The sequence below is a fragment of the Budorcas taxicolor genome, chromosome 13, assembly GCF_023091745.1.
Source record: "Budorcas taxicolor isolate Tak-1 chromosome 13, Takin1.1, whole genome shotgun sequence".
NCBI lineage: Eukaryota > Metazoa > Chordata > Mammalia > Artiodactyla > Bovidae > Budorcas > Budorcas taxicolor.
In genome coordinates, this window is record NC_068922.1 from 2,598,388 (window position 1) to 2,614,661 (window position 16,274).

At 44.6% G+C, this 16,274-nt stretch overlaps 1 protein-coding gene across 1 annotated transcript in view; it reads left to right on the plus strand.

Moving 5' to 3' along the window:
* PLCB4 (phospholipase C beta 4) overlaps positions 1-16,274 on the plus strand; it is a 291,829-nt gene that overhangs the window by 159,932 nt on the left and 115,623 nt on the right. The window contains exons 7-10 of the mRNA XM_052650707.1: positions 2,211-2,264; positions 8,195-8,276; positions 9,275-9,375; positions 10,033-10,090. Coding sequence (XP_052506667.1) covers positions 2,211-2,264; positions 8,195-8,276; positions 9,275-9,375; positions 10,033-10,090 — 295 coding nt within the window. The remainder of the gene's footprint in view (positions 1-2,210; positions 2,265-8,194; positions 8,277-9,274; positions 9,376-10,032; positions 10,091-16,274) is intronic.

A 16,274-nucleotide genomic window follows, 5' to 3' on the forward strand; every position in this document is an offset into this window, starting at 1 on the left:
TCCGGAGGGAGAGGAGCACTGGCCCCAGGGACTGTTTCACCAGCAGTCAGGGATCCAAAGGTACTTTTGAACTTCAGAAGGCAGGCCTTCCTTACCCCAGCTCACTGTATCCAAAATTCAGAGAGGTGCCAGGTGGTAGCTTTTAACCCTATCAAGTTGTTCTTTATGGGTGACGTGACTCAAGTAGAAACCCTAGCCAAAGCCACAGTCCACCTGTTTGAGAAGCAGTGATCCGGGGCCCAGGGCAGGCGGCAGGTGGTGCGTGGAGAGCCGGCACAGAGCAGGCTGCATGCGTCTCTTAGCCGGGCCCGGCCAGCACCCAGGGTGGGACTCCCCGGATTGTGGGCGATGGAAGGAGAGCTGTGCCCCCCGGGCCTTCCATGTCTTGCTCTGGTCCCTTTGACGGCACTCTGGGAGCATGGGCTCTGCTATAATCCCCGAGTTGGCCACTTGGTTGACTAAGGACTTTGGGAAAGTTCTTACCTTGTGCCTCACTGTCCTCATCTGTGTGTGAAGGTGGTGACACCACGTGTAAGAGTCCTCGCAGAGCAAATGAGGCCATGCAAAGCCGGTGCTTGGCCCCTCACTCCCTCTCACTCACAATTACTTGCTTTGATTCTGATGCTCTCACTGCAGGGTTTCCCTGTTGTCTGAGAAGAGGGGAGTTGTTCAGTCGTGCATTTTCCTGTTTTTGTGCAGCTGCTTCTCCTTTCCCTCTGCAGTTGCTCCGGCATGATTTCTTAAAAAGAAAGAGCAACCCAGCAGATATTTTGAGGTCATGGAATCCCAAGGGGTCTCAGACTTCTGGCATGCCCTCTTAGGCCTGGGGGAGCCGATTCCTTGTGTCCAGATGCCAGATCTTAGCTGCCCTCATGGGTGTCCCGCCCAGACTGCTTTCTGTCGCTGGTGTTCACCCATCCACCCGCTGCTGGAGGGTGAGGTCACTCAGGGCTCACGTCTGCCTGCTTCTGAATCACCGTCTGCCTACAGGGGATCACCAGTAGATCACCACCTCCCCGAGTATCCCAAGGGGCTGGCTCCAGGACCCCTGCCCATACCAAAATCCACAGCGTCCCTTAGGGTTGACCCTTCATGTCCCTGGTTGAGGAGGGCTGACCTCACCCCCGCCCCTTCTTCAGAAAGGAAGCCCACGGCCAATGACAGGCTGAAACAGGATATCAGAGCCTGCCCTCTTGCCGCCAAGCCTGGCTCAGATCATACTCCAGAGGTCCCAGTGGCCTCGGGACAAAGCCTGGCTGAGAGCACAGCTTGGTGTGACCATCCCTCCCTGTCTGCCCACTGCCTCACTCCTGTGGTCCTGAAACTAGCCCCTAAAGGTAGCCATTTGTGCTTCGAGGAACAATGACTTAAGACAGAAGCTTTATCAAGTCATCATGTTCTGCAGATTGTTAGATTATTTACAAGAACAGTGAGAATGGAGTCAGTAGCAAAGAACAGCCCTGGCACCAAAGGATAAGTGTTCTGGGTCCGCCTGAGTCCTGAAAGCTTGGGAAAAGCACAGCATTTCTCACCATCAGTTTGAGTTGATGAACTCCTCTGACAGTGGCAAGTTAAGGATCCAGATTCCTTTATGGAGATGGTGTCCACCCATCCGTCAGTTGCATGAGGAGTAGGTCACAAAGGGCTTGCGCCTGCCTGCTTCTCCTTTCGCACTTCACTGCTCCCTGGGATGGCAGGGGGGTGAGAGCCGGGGGTGTCCCACTGACTTCAGACAAACCTGGCTGCTGTCACCATGCCCTTGCCTTTCTTAACCCCTTAGTAGATTATTAAAAAGCAGCAGTCAAGGACAAGAACAGTCACCAAACAAGTGCCTATAATTTGCTGTGTTTAAGGCAAACACCCAATTTCCTAATTCATCTAGGATTGCCAGGTAAAATATGGGACTCTCGGTGAAATCTGAATAAGTAACAAATAATGTTTTAGTATAAATACATCCTAAGCAATTTTTGGAACATACGTATAGTTTTAAAAAAAGTATTTGTTATTTATCTGAAGTTCGAATTTAACTGAGAGTTATATTTTTATTAGCTAAATCTGACAAACAGTAAATTTATTTCATGGTGTGAAATTGTCTCTGGTTTTCTGAATAAATAGTCTTTGTTTGAGTGAACTTTCTTTTAAAGTTTTTAACCAGATGGAAGCTGTTCCTGCCAATAAACATTAAAACAGTTGTTACTGTTGTTTTCCAGCTGGATGAAATTGGCATTTATGACCAACACAAATGGGAAAATTCCAGTTAGGAGGTAAGTCGGTTATTCCCGAGTGCTCTGCACAGCCTGGGTCGGCCCTCATGATACCAGTCCACAGAGAAAGCCCCCCACGAGGACTTGTTAATTGCTTTAGTTACAGGTATTTCTGGAATCTTAGTTTGAATCACATTATCAGATGCTGTGTTTACTTTGTAAAAATCACTTATGGATGTAAAGTCGCATTTTTTCTCAGAATGCATAGCAATAAGCCGGATAAAGAACTTCTGAAAAAGTAGGAGTGTTTTTTTAATTTTCAGATAAGTGGGGTTTGGGGATTTAAGTAGCTTCCCTGGTGTCTCAGATGATAAAGAAGCTGCCTTCAGTGCAGGAGACCCAGACTCAATCCCTGCATTGGGGAAGATCCCCTGGAGAAGAAAATGGCAACTGACTCCAGTATTCTTACCTGGAAAATTCTGTGGACAGAGGAGCCTGGGGGGCTACAGTCCATGGGGTCAAAGAAGAGTGGAACACAACTGAGCGACCGACAATTTGACTTTCTTTCACCTTTCACCTACTTGCCCCAAACAACCACTGCTAAAATTAAAGAAGTTCCTTTTCTGTCCTGCACCTGCAGTAGAGGGGTAGGGGTGTGTCGTAGGAGGTGCGGTGCCTCTGGACATTGCCGCCCATTCTGGGCTCCGCCGGCCCTGTGTGCCCAGGGCCTATGGGCACTGCCACCACACCCCCTTCAGGACTGGCACTTCCCCTTCAGCCTGCCCAGAGTAGCAGTGGCAGGGGGAAGAGGCGGTACAGCCTGGTGGAGCCAGGAGTGAAGAGCCGATGAGCCGGAAATGGCCTCTGTGCCGTGCTTCAGCCTCAAGCCAACGGGCCTCGCCCTCCGAGGGCCCCACTCTGCTCCACTGCTCCCAGCGTTAGGACTGCTCCTGGCCTGTGGGTACATTGGAAGCCCATGCAGTGGGAGTGATGGGGGCTCTTCACCCAGCACCCCAGTGTCTTTTTGGCTGGTGTTTGTGATAAGCACTCCACGGTAATTGCAAAAGCTGGGCTGGGCCCCAGGGTGTCTGCTGCCCATCTGAAGCCAGGAGTATATTCAGAGTCGTGAACCTGAACTCAGCATGAGCTCCCAGACCCCGACTCTCTCTTCAAGAATTCTCCAGGCTCGCATTCAAGTTGAGCTCTTGCCTAACACTTTAGCAAAGAAGCCAACCAGCAAATAGCCACAGGCAGAACCCAGGCCACCAGGTGGAGCCTGTCTCAGAATGGCTGTAACCGTCAGGATGAGGGGCACAGGGTGGGTGCCCTTTGCGTGGCGTTTAGGGGAGAGCCTTGGAGCATCTATCTGCACACTGGCCGTTTCTGCCTCTCCTTTCCCGCCCTCTCTGCTAGCCTCGAAGCTTCCATTCTGCATTCCCCCGAGGGCGTCTCCCTCAGCATCCTTTCACATTTAATAGAACTATCCTAGAGATCATCGTTTTCCTTAATTCTGTGGATGATAGCAGTTATGAACTACAGTATCCATGTGACACAGCTGAGGTGTCAATGAGGAAGCACAGGGCATACAGGCTGTAAAGAAGACCAGGCAGTAATCTCTTTAGTTCACCTTTTAGTGAGGGCTTCCAGAGTTATCAACTTCATGCATATGTTGTGGTCTTTACAAACCTATATGTAGGATTCTGTTTTTTATTTAATAACTTACAAGCAAGTCAATTTTGCATTTACTTTAGAAGTTTTTAAAAAAGCCCTGCCAGGGACTTCCCTGAGAGTCCAGTGGTTAAAGCTTCACACCTTTGAATTGCAAGGGCTGCAGGTTCAATCCCTGGTTAAGGAGGTAAGATCCCACATGCCTAGTGGCCAAAAAAACAAACCATAAAACAGAGACAGTATTGTTACAAATTCAATAATAACTTTTAAGAAATGGTCCGCCTCAAAAAAAAATCTTAAAAACCCTTGATCAGTGTTTGTTGGCAAAGACACTTTACACTCATCCTTATCTTAAATAAAACCCTTTGCTCTATTGAGAATAGCAGGGTAATGATTTTAACGTATCTCAGGATCCTACTGCTACTGCTACTGCTAAGTCATTTCAGTCGTGTCCAACTCTGTGCGACCCGATAGATGGCAGCCCACCAGGCTCCGCCATCCCTGGGATCCTACAGCTGTTGCCAAATATTTAGTGCATTTTTATTTAAAAATAAGTATGGAAGTAGTAGGGCTTCCCAGCTGGCGCAGTGGTAAAGAATCTACCTGCCAATGCCAGAGGCACAAGAGAGGAGAGTTTGATCCCTGAGTCGGGAAGATCCCCTGGAAAAGGAAATGACAGCTGGCTCCACTCTTCTTGCCTGGAGAATCCCACGAGCAGAGAAGCCTGGATGGTTACAGTTCCTGGGGTCACAGAGAGTCAGACACATACACGCTGAAGTAATAAGTCCAAACTTGGAACAAATAGCAGTGTGAAGACCAGCAATGTAAGTTGGGTCTGTTTTTACATACCTTGCTCTCCTGATTTTTCTTCTAAGAAAAGGTTCAGGAAATGGGCAAAGGAGAAACACAGAGATTGTGATCAGAGCACTCCTAACCAGCAATACTGGTGTCATTTGTACACATCCTACTAATCAAGCCTTTGTTCTCCAAGCTTGGAATTCTGATCCAGCCTGTTCACAAACAAAATTATTGCCCGCCTCTTTTCGTAGCAATAGCCCGGATATTTTGTCATCCTCTTTACGGCTCTCTGACGTGAACTCTGGGGCGGCTGCCAGTATTAGCAGGTGTTTGACATGGGACATCTGTGGTCTGGGGGCAGTTTGACAGAGTTGAAGGAGAATTGATATCGAGCCAGTGAAAAGCGGATAAATCTTTGTGTGGATGAGCTGCCAAGGGCAAGGTGGAAATTGTTCTGAATGTTTTAATGGATACGAAGAGTAAACACGTTAGAATGCCGTTTCATCACTGTCACTCTGAAGATTTAAAATGGAAACTGTTAGTGTAGTGTGTGTGACGTTAGAGGAGATCTGGCTTCACAGCCCTTAGATCAGGTTGAGCGTGGCCCCTTTCGGCCGTTGTAACTGATGCTTAATGTCTCAGAAGAATTAAGGCACAGGGGAAGAAAGCTCTTTCTGCGCCGTGCCTCCTTTCTTTCTCTGTGCCTCTCTTCCGCCATCTGCCTTTCTCCCAAACCTGCACACTATGTTCAGTGTACCTTCCCACCCAGACCAAAGCTTTGAAACTCACTCTTCTTATGTATATTTTTCCTTTTAGAAGAAGTCCCAAAGGAGAGTGTGCGTTAAGAGGGCTGAGACCTCGAGAGTGGTCCCTACAGCCCAGTGCCCACATAATCCGTCCACATCCCGAAGGCCCGGCCTGCTGCAGTGAGGGTCTGGATCTGTGGGGCTTCCCTTCCTGCTCCTCCTTGACCGCACAGCTAGTGTTAACACCGCTGGATGGATTGTAGAGCCTTTGGGGGCAGAGGGAGACTCAGCTTCTAGTCATTGCTGTCTGTAAGGTCTCCTGGAACAGGGAATTTAATCGGATAGGACTGGGCAGCACTTGAGGGTATCAAGACGCTCACTGAACACCGATTTGCAGTGAAGCGCTGAGCTGTGCTCTGTGGGGCTGTGTATAAAGGGTTGCATGAATCACAGTCCTTTATACATACTCTGCCTGCCAAAGAAATGCCCTCTGATGCTATCTGAATGCTCCCAGCCTGTGATAAGTGTGTTTCTCTCAACCTGTGATAAGTGTGTTTCTCCTGGCTAAATATTGGATCTCTGGAAAATCAGAGGATTCACCTTTGCTCCACAACCCTCCTCACTCCCAAGCCAAATCCATTTAAGGCCCAAGAATAACTCTGCAAGCTGCCTGGAGAGAAGGCAGCCCCCTCCTTGACCCCTTACCTTCAGGGGGATGGTCTCTTTCCCTTCCTTCTCTTGTTTTTTCTTGTCCCCTCCTGCAAAGATAGGCCTGAGAACAAGCTCTTCTGGCCGTCACCTCTTGTCTTTATTTATCTATTCATTTATGCACTTACACCTGCCATACAGCATGCGGGATCTTAGTTCCATAACCGAGAATCACACTCATGTCCCCTGAAGTGGAAGCCTGGAGTCCTAACTTGGACAGCCAGGGAGTTCCCAGCTCTTGCCTTTATTATCTTCTCAATAGTCATGCCTCTGGGCTCTGACTTTGCCCTCACTGATGTCTTCCCACATGGATTTTCCTCCTTCGTGGCCCTGGACACCCTGTTTTGTCTGTCTCAGTTTCTCTGTCCCCCACAAATTCTTCACCTCCTACTCCTGAGAGATGTCCTTGTCCTGCTCTCTGCTTCGTGTCATTTTCCCAAGCCCCAGCCAGCATTCTCTTCCTGCAGACTCTCCCCTCCCTGCCGCACCATCTCCCCAACACCGCGTTGTCTGCCGGGGATCAAGCTGAAGTGTCCTGCATGGACAGACGGACTCGTGACCACTGAACCACCTGGGCAGCCCTAACACATACATATTCTTTTTCAAAAATGACAAAATGAGCAGCTACTTTCCCCTACATTATAAAGGGCAGATAAAGTACTTCTTAATCCAATGTATGAAAATTGCATGAACTCTCGAGAGGTGGGAAAATGTGGGCATAGCACCCTCTGCCCTGAAACTGGTTTAATAAACATGTATGCTCCACCTTGTCTGCCGGTCTGTGAAAGAGAATTCATAGGCCTCCCTATGTTTGGATACAGTTGTCTCAAACTCTCTTAAAAGTGCACTTCCTGAGGTATTCTTAGACTGAGTATGAAACAGTAAAGTTTTGAATGAATGCGCAGCGGTTCACTGACCTGTAGCTGGTTCTTCTAGTCTCTCCTTGAGGCAGTCACTGCAGTGGAAGGGGCACCTTCTCCCCCTGATTGAGGGGGACCGGTCAGTGCTCGCCCATGGCTGGCCTCCACTTCCGTGAATGGCAGGGCGCAGGACAAGCTGAGGCGGGGAGGCTCACCGTCCTGTGCTCCTGGGAAGGTGTTCCACAGCCACACCGCATGCAGAAGTCAGCTCTCTCTTCCCCCAGTGGCTGAACTTCTGATTTATGTCGTTATGGTGACCAACTACCTGAACTTCCACTCAGGCAGTGAATGAAGGCTCTTTGGGTGGTGCAGATATGGCTCAGAGTCGAGTGTGGATTCCAGGGTCTCAGTCCTCTCCTCAGCTGTGTGCATTCTGAGTGTTAGCAGTGTTTTAGTCAGGAGTCTCTCTCCTACTCTGATCATCATCAGGAAATACACTCCTTAAGGTGTTATCCATTTTCCTAGCCTTGATGCACGCCATAGTAGTTCAAAGGCACCACCATTATTCAAAAATACCACATCTCAGGGTAGTGCCAAGATTCTGCTGAAACACTGAATAATTGTTCCCCTGCCTCCCTTTTCATATCTGTCACTTTCTTAATGAAGTCCCCAATCCTTGAGGCAGCTGACATGTCAGAGTAGCACATGGGTGCTTGGCTTGAAAAACAGAAAAAACATACAAATGAAATATGTCTCATAATGCATGTCAGCTGCAGTGTGGGGCCAGAAAAGGATGAGCCCAGGCGTGGGCCGGGTCCTAAGGGGCCTCCGTCCTGTCCCCAAGTCACCATGAGCTTCTCTTCTAGAGCTGCTGGTTCATCTGCCGCATCCCTTGTTCCTAAGAAAGCAAATTGATAGGATCAAAATTTATTACTGTGGTTGTCCAGTGGTCTGGATCCTGGATGCGTATGTTCACAAGTAGCCCGGGGGACTGTCTTAGAATCAAGTCACCTGACTGGCACAACCAGCTCTGGGCAGCAGAGGGCCATTGCAGGAGCCAGGCTGGGGAGTGAAAAATACCCAGAAATGAGAAATAATTTTATTTTCCTTTTTCTTTTCTTCTACCCCACCATCCTTAGTTTTACTTGGATCTTTCCATCAGAGAAAACAGAATTAATAGCAACTTTTTTTTTTTCCTTTTCTGCCCTAGTATTACTAGAACCTTTGCATCGGGGAAAACAGAAAAGGTGATCTTTCAAGCACTCAAGGAGCTAGGTCTTCCCAGTGGAAAGGTATTCATTAATTTAATAACGTTTTTCTAAAACCGGCTTTGTGTATTTTTGTCCTCATGTAATAAGTAAGATTATTTATATTAAACTGATTCAGTTAGATTCAGAATTAGGTTCAGTCACATATAGTACAGTTAATTTTTCCTTTATTCTCTTCCCTTCTATCCTTCCTTCCTTTTGTTTTCTGGGCATTTTAACCTAAACATTATAGTATTCAAATAGCGTATTTCCAAATGTGCCTGTCAACTTTATTAAGAAAAGGAAATGACAGCAGGATGCTCTTTCACACAACTTATTGAAAGCTTGTTTTATAGAAGCCCATCAACATTAGCAGAACCATGCACAATGTCAGCATGAAAAATGGCTCATAAATTAAGTTCTTCAGGACAGCTGTGCGATATTTTATGAAGCCCCTCTCCCCAAGCAAAACATTTGAGTTTGTGGCCCTTTGGATTTAAAATAGTTGCATTGAAATAAATTTTAAAAATAAAATAGTTGCAATGAATGTATTAACTGCAAGAAAGATTTAGGCTGTTACTGTCTTAACAAATCCTATTTGAAATATAAGGTTCAGTATGAAAAGTAAACTCTTGCAGAACTCCTTTTATGTTGCCTGTAAAAATTCACAAAATAAGCATAAGAAAATGCTGGGTTTGATTTAGTCAGCACTCTTGTGGCAAGTAGTTGCATTGTTCCTTCAAGGAGAGGAGAAAGAAATATTTCTGTGTGTTTGTTCTATGGAGTATCTCCCAGAGCAAGCCCAGCTGTGGCCAGTGTTTGAACATCCAAACCATGGTAACTAGAAACACTGCTTTACATGCGCCGCAGTCTAGTCGGCTGGCCCGCGGTTGGATCTTCTGGCTCCTCTCTGGAAGAGTCAGAGATGAAAACCCTGGGATTGCAAGAAGTCTTCACTCTGCTTCATGAACCTGTCGATTCTGTATATCCTCCAAGGAGAGAGGACGGTGCCTGATTTATGACAATGCTTCTGTTCTTTCCAGAATGATGAAATTGAGCCTGCCGCATTTACTTACGAAAAGTTCTATGAACTGACACAAAAGATTTGTCCTCGAACAGATATAGAGGATCTTTTCAAAAAAATGTAAGTTCCATTTATGAGAAGTGTCACATCGAAGTTGTCCTTGCTCTTTTAGACTTTAAAAACATTTTTTGTCCTAATATCTTCATATAATATGTTGACAGTATCTAGGAATGTCTAGTCAGGGTTACATTTTCACCCCTTAGTTTATTTGGTGTAAAAGTTCCCTCTGATTTTTTGAGAAACTTTTACAAAAGTTGGTTGCAGCACCTGGAACCTCCCCCCTCCCCTCCTCTCCCTGCATTGGCTTTTACTAACTACCTACAACGTTAACCTGCTCCTTTAGGTATTAACCCGTTATGTGAACTAACTAGATTCGATTTGGAATGTTATTATGTTGTTCAAAAGTCCATTCATTCCAATTATTTCAAATGGATGACTTACATGTTGTTTTATAATAATGCCTTTGGATAATGCAAAAGAAGGATTGCAGACATTTTCTGTAAGTTCGGGGGAGTGATTTCTTGCCTTTGCTGTTGTTGGGTGTTTTTTGTTTTTTGTTTTCTTTACAAACAGTCTCTGGCCATTTTAAGAGTTCACCACTACTTCAGGTTTAGAAAAATAAGTTTAGAATTATCGACAAAAAATGTCAACATGTAAATCGTACCTCCTGTAGCATCATATACCAAAACTTACTTTTTCTAATAAATTTCTTTTCAGCAATGGAGACAAAACTGATTATTTAACGGTAGACCAATTAGTGAGCTTTCTAAATGAAGTAAGCTTTTTCATACATTAACTCCATCAGTCTGTGTGCAGTGGCTTGCTTCCTCCAGCATCCTCATTGCATGCCTGCATCCTGCACCCCCATTTGCTTTGCTTCTGACCTGCTGATCTTTCATGATGGCTTTACCAGGTGCAAAAATCAGCTGCTGCCCCCGTGTGTCCATGCATTTCCTCATTGGCTTTGCACACTGCTTTTTTGTTGGTTTCTTGCTGTGATGTGTAGCTCTGGGTTTGTGTATGTGTGTGAATTTGATAATATATTCACTTAATTAAATGTGTCTGTGTTTTGCAAGATGATATTTAAGGTACTTATCTTTTTTTTTTTTTTTCTATTTACTTGTAAGAAATAGAAAGAGAATGGATTGAGTTTACCACCCTATAGTTGGATTCGCCATCGCTAACTTTTTCTCATACTTTTGCATGGACTGGGAAAGCCTTATTTTTGTCTTTTAATGGATTGCATGTAAGAAAAATATGTAGGTTTGAACAGAATATTTTGACAATAAGCACAACACTGGAGTTCCTGGGTGAAAGCATAGTGCATATTAGGCCAATGGGATGACAGGTTAAATTTTTACTTTTTATTTTTGTAACAAGCTCAGAACTAATTTTAGAATGTGATTCACTCAACAACCAAAACTAGTTGACAAAACTTGCTTAAGCCCAAGATAAATATATTTCAGAACACATAAATGTTCCAATTTTTCTGAAAACTAAAATTAACTTTTTTTTCTCTACATGTACAAGAAAGTGTTTTCAGTGAAACCCATTGAAGCTCTTGTTAATACAAAAAATGGAAATGCACTTTTTGTCTAACACATTAACTAACAAGAAGACTTTAAATGAGGGATGGACAGTATATTTTTGTTGCAAAACAATTGATAGTAACCATTATACCATATAAAGACAAAACATTGAGACAGACAATATCATGCCAGGTAGAAGGTATTGCTTCATGAAAAAGTAGCAGACAGACTGATTTGCCAGTTTGAAGACACACAGTACATCTTTGCTGAAGGGCTTCTCGTTTCTTTCCAATTCAGGGCCCAGTGGCTCCCAATTTGTAGGGTTGCACTTGAGAAGCTATGATACCCAGAGGCTGGAAGCATGGATGCAGGAGAGACAGGGTCCCCCATATATCAGCACAGATGCCTCTACTTTAAAGTAATCCTTTCAGTACACCACAGTATTTATTTTACTTTAAAACATTTCAGGTTTTTTCACTCCACTAGTTTTTTTGTTATATGGATACTACGTCCATAATCTTTACCCAGATATTATCCACATTCTTATGCCACTGCTGCTCAGAACTTAAGCTGCTTTGCTTTGCCTCCTTAGCCCTTTCCCCATCTTCTGCTTCTTTTAAAAAACGTTTTATCTCTCTCCGCTTTACGTGTACTTTGGGTCATTGGTCATCTTAAGTTTTGGTGAGAGAGGCAAAAATCTTGCTTTCTACTAAAGAGGGAAGATCTTTCCTGGGGAGACAACTACCACATCATCATTTACCGCTTCCTAGAGAAAGGCCACTTGCGCGCTCAGGATGAAGCTGGTACTCAGCTGCCTATTAAACGTAGCAGAGACTCAGTATGCACTGCACTTGCACTGTTCAGATGAAGAACCGGTTCTGAAGTCTTAAGTGTACATGCTGCATTCACGGGTCCTTATCTCATCCCCTTCCTTGTATGGGAGACTTTTGTAGACCTGCCCAGTAACTACTCTTATAATTCTTATAAGTCATAACAAAAATATTCAGTTTAAAAGGGATGATCACATATACTTTCTGTCTCTGCCATCCAAATTCTTTCTTAAATACTTTTTCCTTGGTAGCTTTTATCCATCAATATTACACTGGCCAGTAGTATTCATTTGCTTACATTTGGCTTTGCATTAACAGTAAGGAGGCCCTTTCAATTTGGGGGTGGGGCTAACTGAATTGCTAGGATTCTGGATTTCTTTAGGTCACAGAAACTACAAGACTACAAGTCCAGGAAGGTAAAGCCTTTGTTTTTAATCAAAGTGTCTGCCCTGAATCTCTTCCTTTTCTATCCTAGTGATCAGCTGGAAGAACTAGACAGAAATCAGAATGTCTCCTTAAAGAAGGCTGTCAAACGTAGAGAGTGTTCTGCCAGCACCTTGCCCCCATAGGACTTTTGAGGACTCTTCCTCTCATTATGCCAAAGTCTAAAGCACCCCACGGGCAGAGCACCATCGAAACCTATAATGAAAGGAGACAGAATTCACTCTGGAAGGGAGTAGGCATTGGAATGTTAAGGGTCTCTGACTCCAAGAGCTTAGATCTAAACATTTTCAGATGCCTTAGCCACATAGTCTCAGTAAGCTGGAATTTAACATTGTATTAGAAGCCCTGGATGCAATAGGAAAAGAAAAAATAAATGAGTCCCAGGAACACAAAAGAACAAGATCTTGTTCATTATTTGCAGACGATTGTGTAACCTGAATATCAAAAGCCATCAAAAACTCTTTGAATAGATAAGAGAGTTCAACAAGGTAACCAGAGAAATGATGAAGAAAGAAAAAAGTCAACAAACACACATCTGTGAGCATTAACCAGTTCTCCTAGAGAAGGAAGTGGCAACCCGCTCCAGCATTCTTGCCTTGAAAATTCCATGGACAGAGGAGCCTGGCAGGCTGCAGTCCATGGGGCTGCAAAGAGTCAGACACAACTGAGCAACTAACACTTACTTTAACGTTTAACAGGGAAAAATGGGATTTATCATATATCAGCAAAAGCCGTGTTTCCTCCCACTACCCTTCAGCTTGTGAGTCCCTTTACTCCTTATATGCAGTTTTCTGTTCAGTGTGTTCATGTGTATCTGCAGGAATCTGGACAGAGAGGAGAGACTGTGGTCCATTTCCTGCCTGGTTACTGTGTAGGGCTTTGTACCACCTGCTCTCTGCCCATGCCATCACCACTCACTGGCTTTTCACAGGGAATTTTGGATCTGCTCCTCATCTAATTCTCAGTGTCTCCATGTTCACTGCTCCCCAGAGTGTGATCTGGGCACCAGCAGCTTCAGTATCTACAAGGAACTTGTCAGAAATGCAGAATCCCAGGTCCCACCCCAGACCTGCTGAGCTGGAATCTGCATTGAACACTTTCTCCAGGTGGTTTGTCTGCACACAAGAGTCTGTGAAGCACTGGGTATCTCCTTGGTATCATTACTGTCAGTGGGAGGAACGCGAGAGCAGCATCAACTTTTAAACTTTTTATTCTCCATAATGAAGGTAGCCACGGAAATCTACCCCTCGGATCTGAAATTTTGCCATGGCTGTGTTTCTTGGTCCCATCCAGTGGGCTGATGGAAATGTGTGTGTGTCTCTGTGTGTGCCAATATGATGAGAATGGTGAAGTTGAGTCCAGAAGAGCTGGTGGGGACACTCACTATAAGCTAGCACCTGGTTGGTTGGGTACTGCCACCAGCTCAGTTCTCCATGTGTCAGGACTAATTAAAGCCTCTTGGCTGCAGTTAGTTGCGCCTCTCTTTCCCCATTCCTAATGAGAAGCTGAATTGATTTTAGTTTTACCTTCATCGTCCATTTCACTTCAGTTCAGTCGCTCAGTCGTCTCCGACTCTTTGCAACCCCATGGACTGCAGCATGCCAGGCTTCCCTGTCCATCACCAAATACTGGAGCTTGCTCAAACTCATGTCCATCGCATCGGTGATGCCATCAAACCATCTCATCCTCTGTCGTCCCCTTCTCCTCCTGCCTTCAATCTTTCCCACCATCTGGGTCTTTTCCAGTGAGTCAGTTCTTCACATCAGGTGGCCAAAGTATTGGAGCTTCAGCTTCAGCATCAGTCCTTCCAATGAATATTCAGGACTGATCTCCTTTAAGATTAACTGGGTGGATCTCCTTGCAGTCCAAGGGACTCTCAAGAGTCTTCTCCAACACCACAGCTAAAAAGCATCAATTCTTTGGCGCTCAGCTTCCTTTATAGTCCAACTCTCACATCCATCCTGACCACTGGAAAAACCATAGCTTTGACTAGACAGACCTTTATTGCCAAAGTAATGTTTCTGCTTTTTAATATACTGTCTAGGTTGGTCATAGCTTTTCTTCAAAGGAGCAAGTGTCTTTTGATTTCAAGGCTGCCGTCACCATCTGCAGTGATTTTGGAGCCCACTGTTTCCACTGTTTCCCCATCTATTTCCCATGAAGTGATGGGACCAGATGCCATGATCTTAGTTTTCTGAATGTTGAGTTTTAAGTCAACTTTTTCCCTCTCCTCTTTCACTTTCATCAAGAGGTGCTTCAGCTCCTCTTTGCTTTCTGCCGTAAAGGTGGTGTCATCTGCATATCTGAGGTTGTTAATATGTCTCCCCACAATCTTGATTCCAGCCTGTGCTTCCTCCAGCCCAGCGTTTCTCATGATGTACTCTGCATAGAAGTTAAATAAGCAGGGTGACAACGTACAGCCTTGATGTACTGCTTTTCCTATTTGGAACCAGTCTGTTGTTCCATGTCCAGTTCTAACTGTTGCTTCCTGATCTACATCCAGATTTCTCAGGAGGCAGGTCAGGTGGTCTGGTATTCCCCATCTCTTTCAGAATTTTCCAGTTTGTGATCCGCACAGTCAAAGGCTTTGGCGTGACTTCTTACAGATAATACCTGAGGGCCTGCAGAACTGAGAGATGCATGGAGAGCTGGAGAGAGATCAGAATAAGAAGAGAGGACAGAAGTCTTGGATAAGCACGAGGATCCAGAATTAGCTTTATTTTCTGGTTGCTGGTAATCTGCCTCCTGCCTCTTATGTATCATAGGATCACATTAGAGCTGATTTTGTCAATCATTTCTTTTATTTTGCAGTTGAAAGACTGTAAGAAAGGGCTCAAAATCACTTTCCATGTACCATGTCTTTCTTCTTTAATGCTTGGACGGAAAAGGAATTATTTAGTGTTATGAGTAAGGCTTGCCAATTATTCCTTTATCTTTTTATATCTCTTTTGAATATTCATTATGTCAACATCTCTCTCTCCCAGTGCTGCTCAGGTTGAAGCCCACTGATGTCTTTTCTCAATGAGTACGGACATAATAAGAAAGATACATTCATTGTCTCTTCATTTACGTGGTCACAGTTCTGTGAACTATTTTCCTCTCAGTATTATCTTTTATAAGGCTCTGAACATCATGGGGTGTATGCCCTTAGTACATTGCTTCCCCAAATCCCAACTGCAAACCTATGGTCTCTCCCCTCAGAGCTGTGATACATTCACCCCACGGTGCTTACGACTGAGTGGAAATTTCTGAAGTCTTATTTCTGAGATGTCCTGGAAATGATCTTTCTCTTCTTTGTTTTTTCAAATAAAGATTATATTTTTGTGACTTTTAACACAAGTTTTGCCATTGTTTCCTTCCCTTTGGGTTATCCAGATAGCACTGTGCTTCCTTTCTGAAATGCGAACATCTTCAGGAGAGCAAGAGGTTATCTGGTGGAGCAGATGTAAAGAGAAATGAAGTTTCATATTGTTGTGGTGCTTATTTGCTACAAATGTAGAATAAGAGGATTATCACACATACATTTTAAGGACTTGGTTCTTCTGGCTGTTTTTTCTGAAAGAAGGATGATATTCTTCTAGTGAATAGTATGCCCTCTGATAAATTTTGATGAGGGTTACTTGAGAGCAGATTTCAAATGTTTATCATTCCTCTACCCTTGCAGGACTAAGATACTATTTTTTAAACTGATAGGCAAATTTATTTAAGTGCATACCTTTACATACTAGAGTCATACTTCTTAAATTTGAGCACATCAGAATCAACTGACAAGATTGTTAAAATACAGCCTCTTAGGTTCCACCGCGGAAGGTCCGATTTGGTAGGTTGGGAGTGGGTCCCCAGAATGTGCATCCCTCACCAACTCCAGGGAAAGGGTGACGCCCCTGCTGCTCTTCAGAAACTGCACTGCAGGAGGCCCCAGGCTGGAGCCCACACACCTCTGTGCACAAACAGCCCTGAGAACACTTGGATTCCCTTTCTTCCTTTTCCTAACTTTGTTTCTTTCTTTAACTGAGGTTCTTCTTTCTCTTAAATTCATATGGATTTGCCCCCATGATCTCCATGAGTCCTGGATGCTTATCAGAGAGTCTGTCTTTAAACTGAAAGACTGAATCCTAATAAGACAGAAAACTTGTGAGTATAGTGGCCAACCACG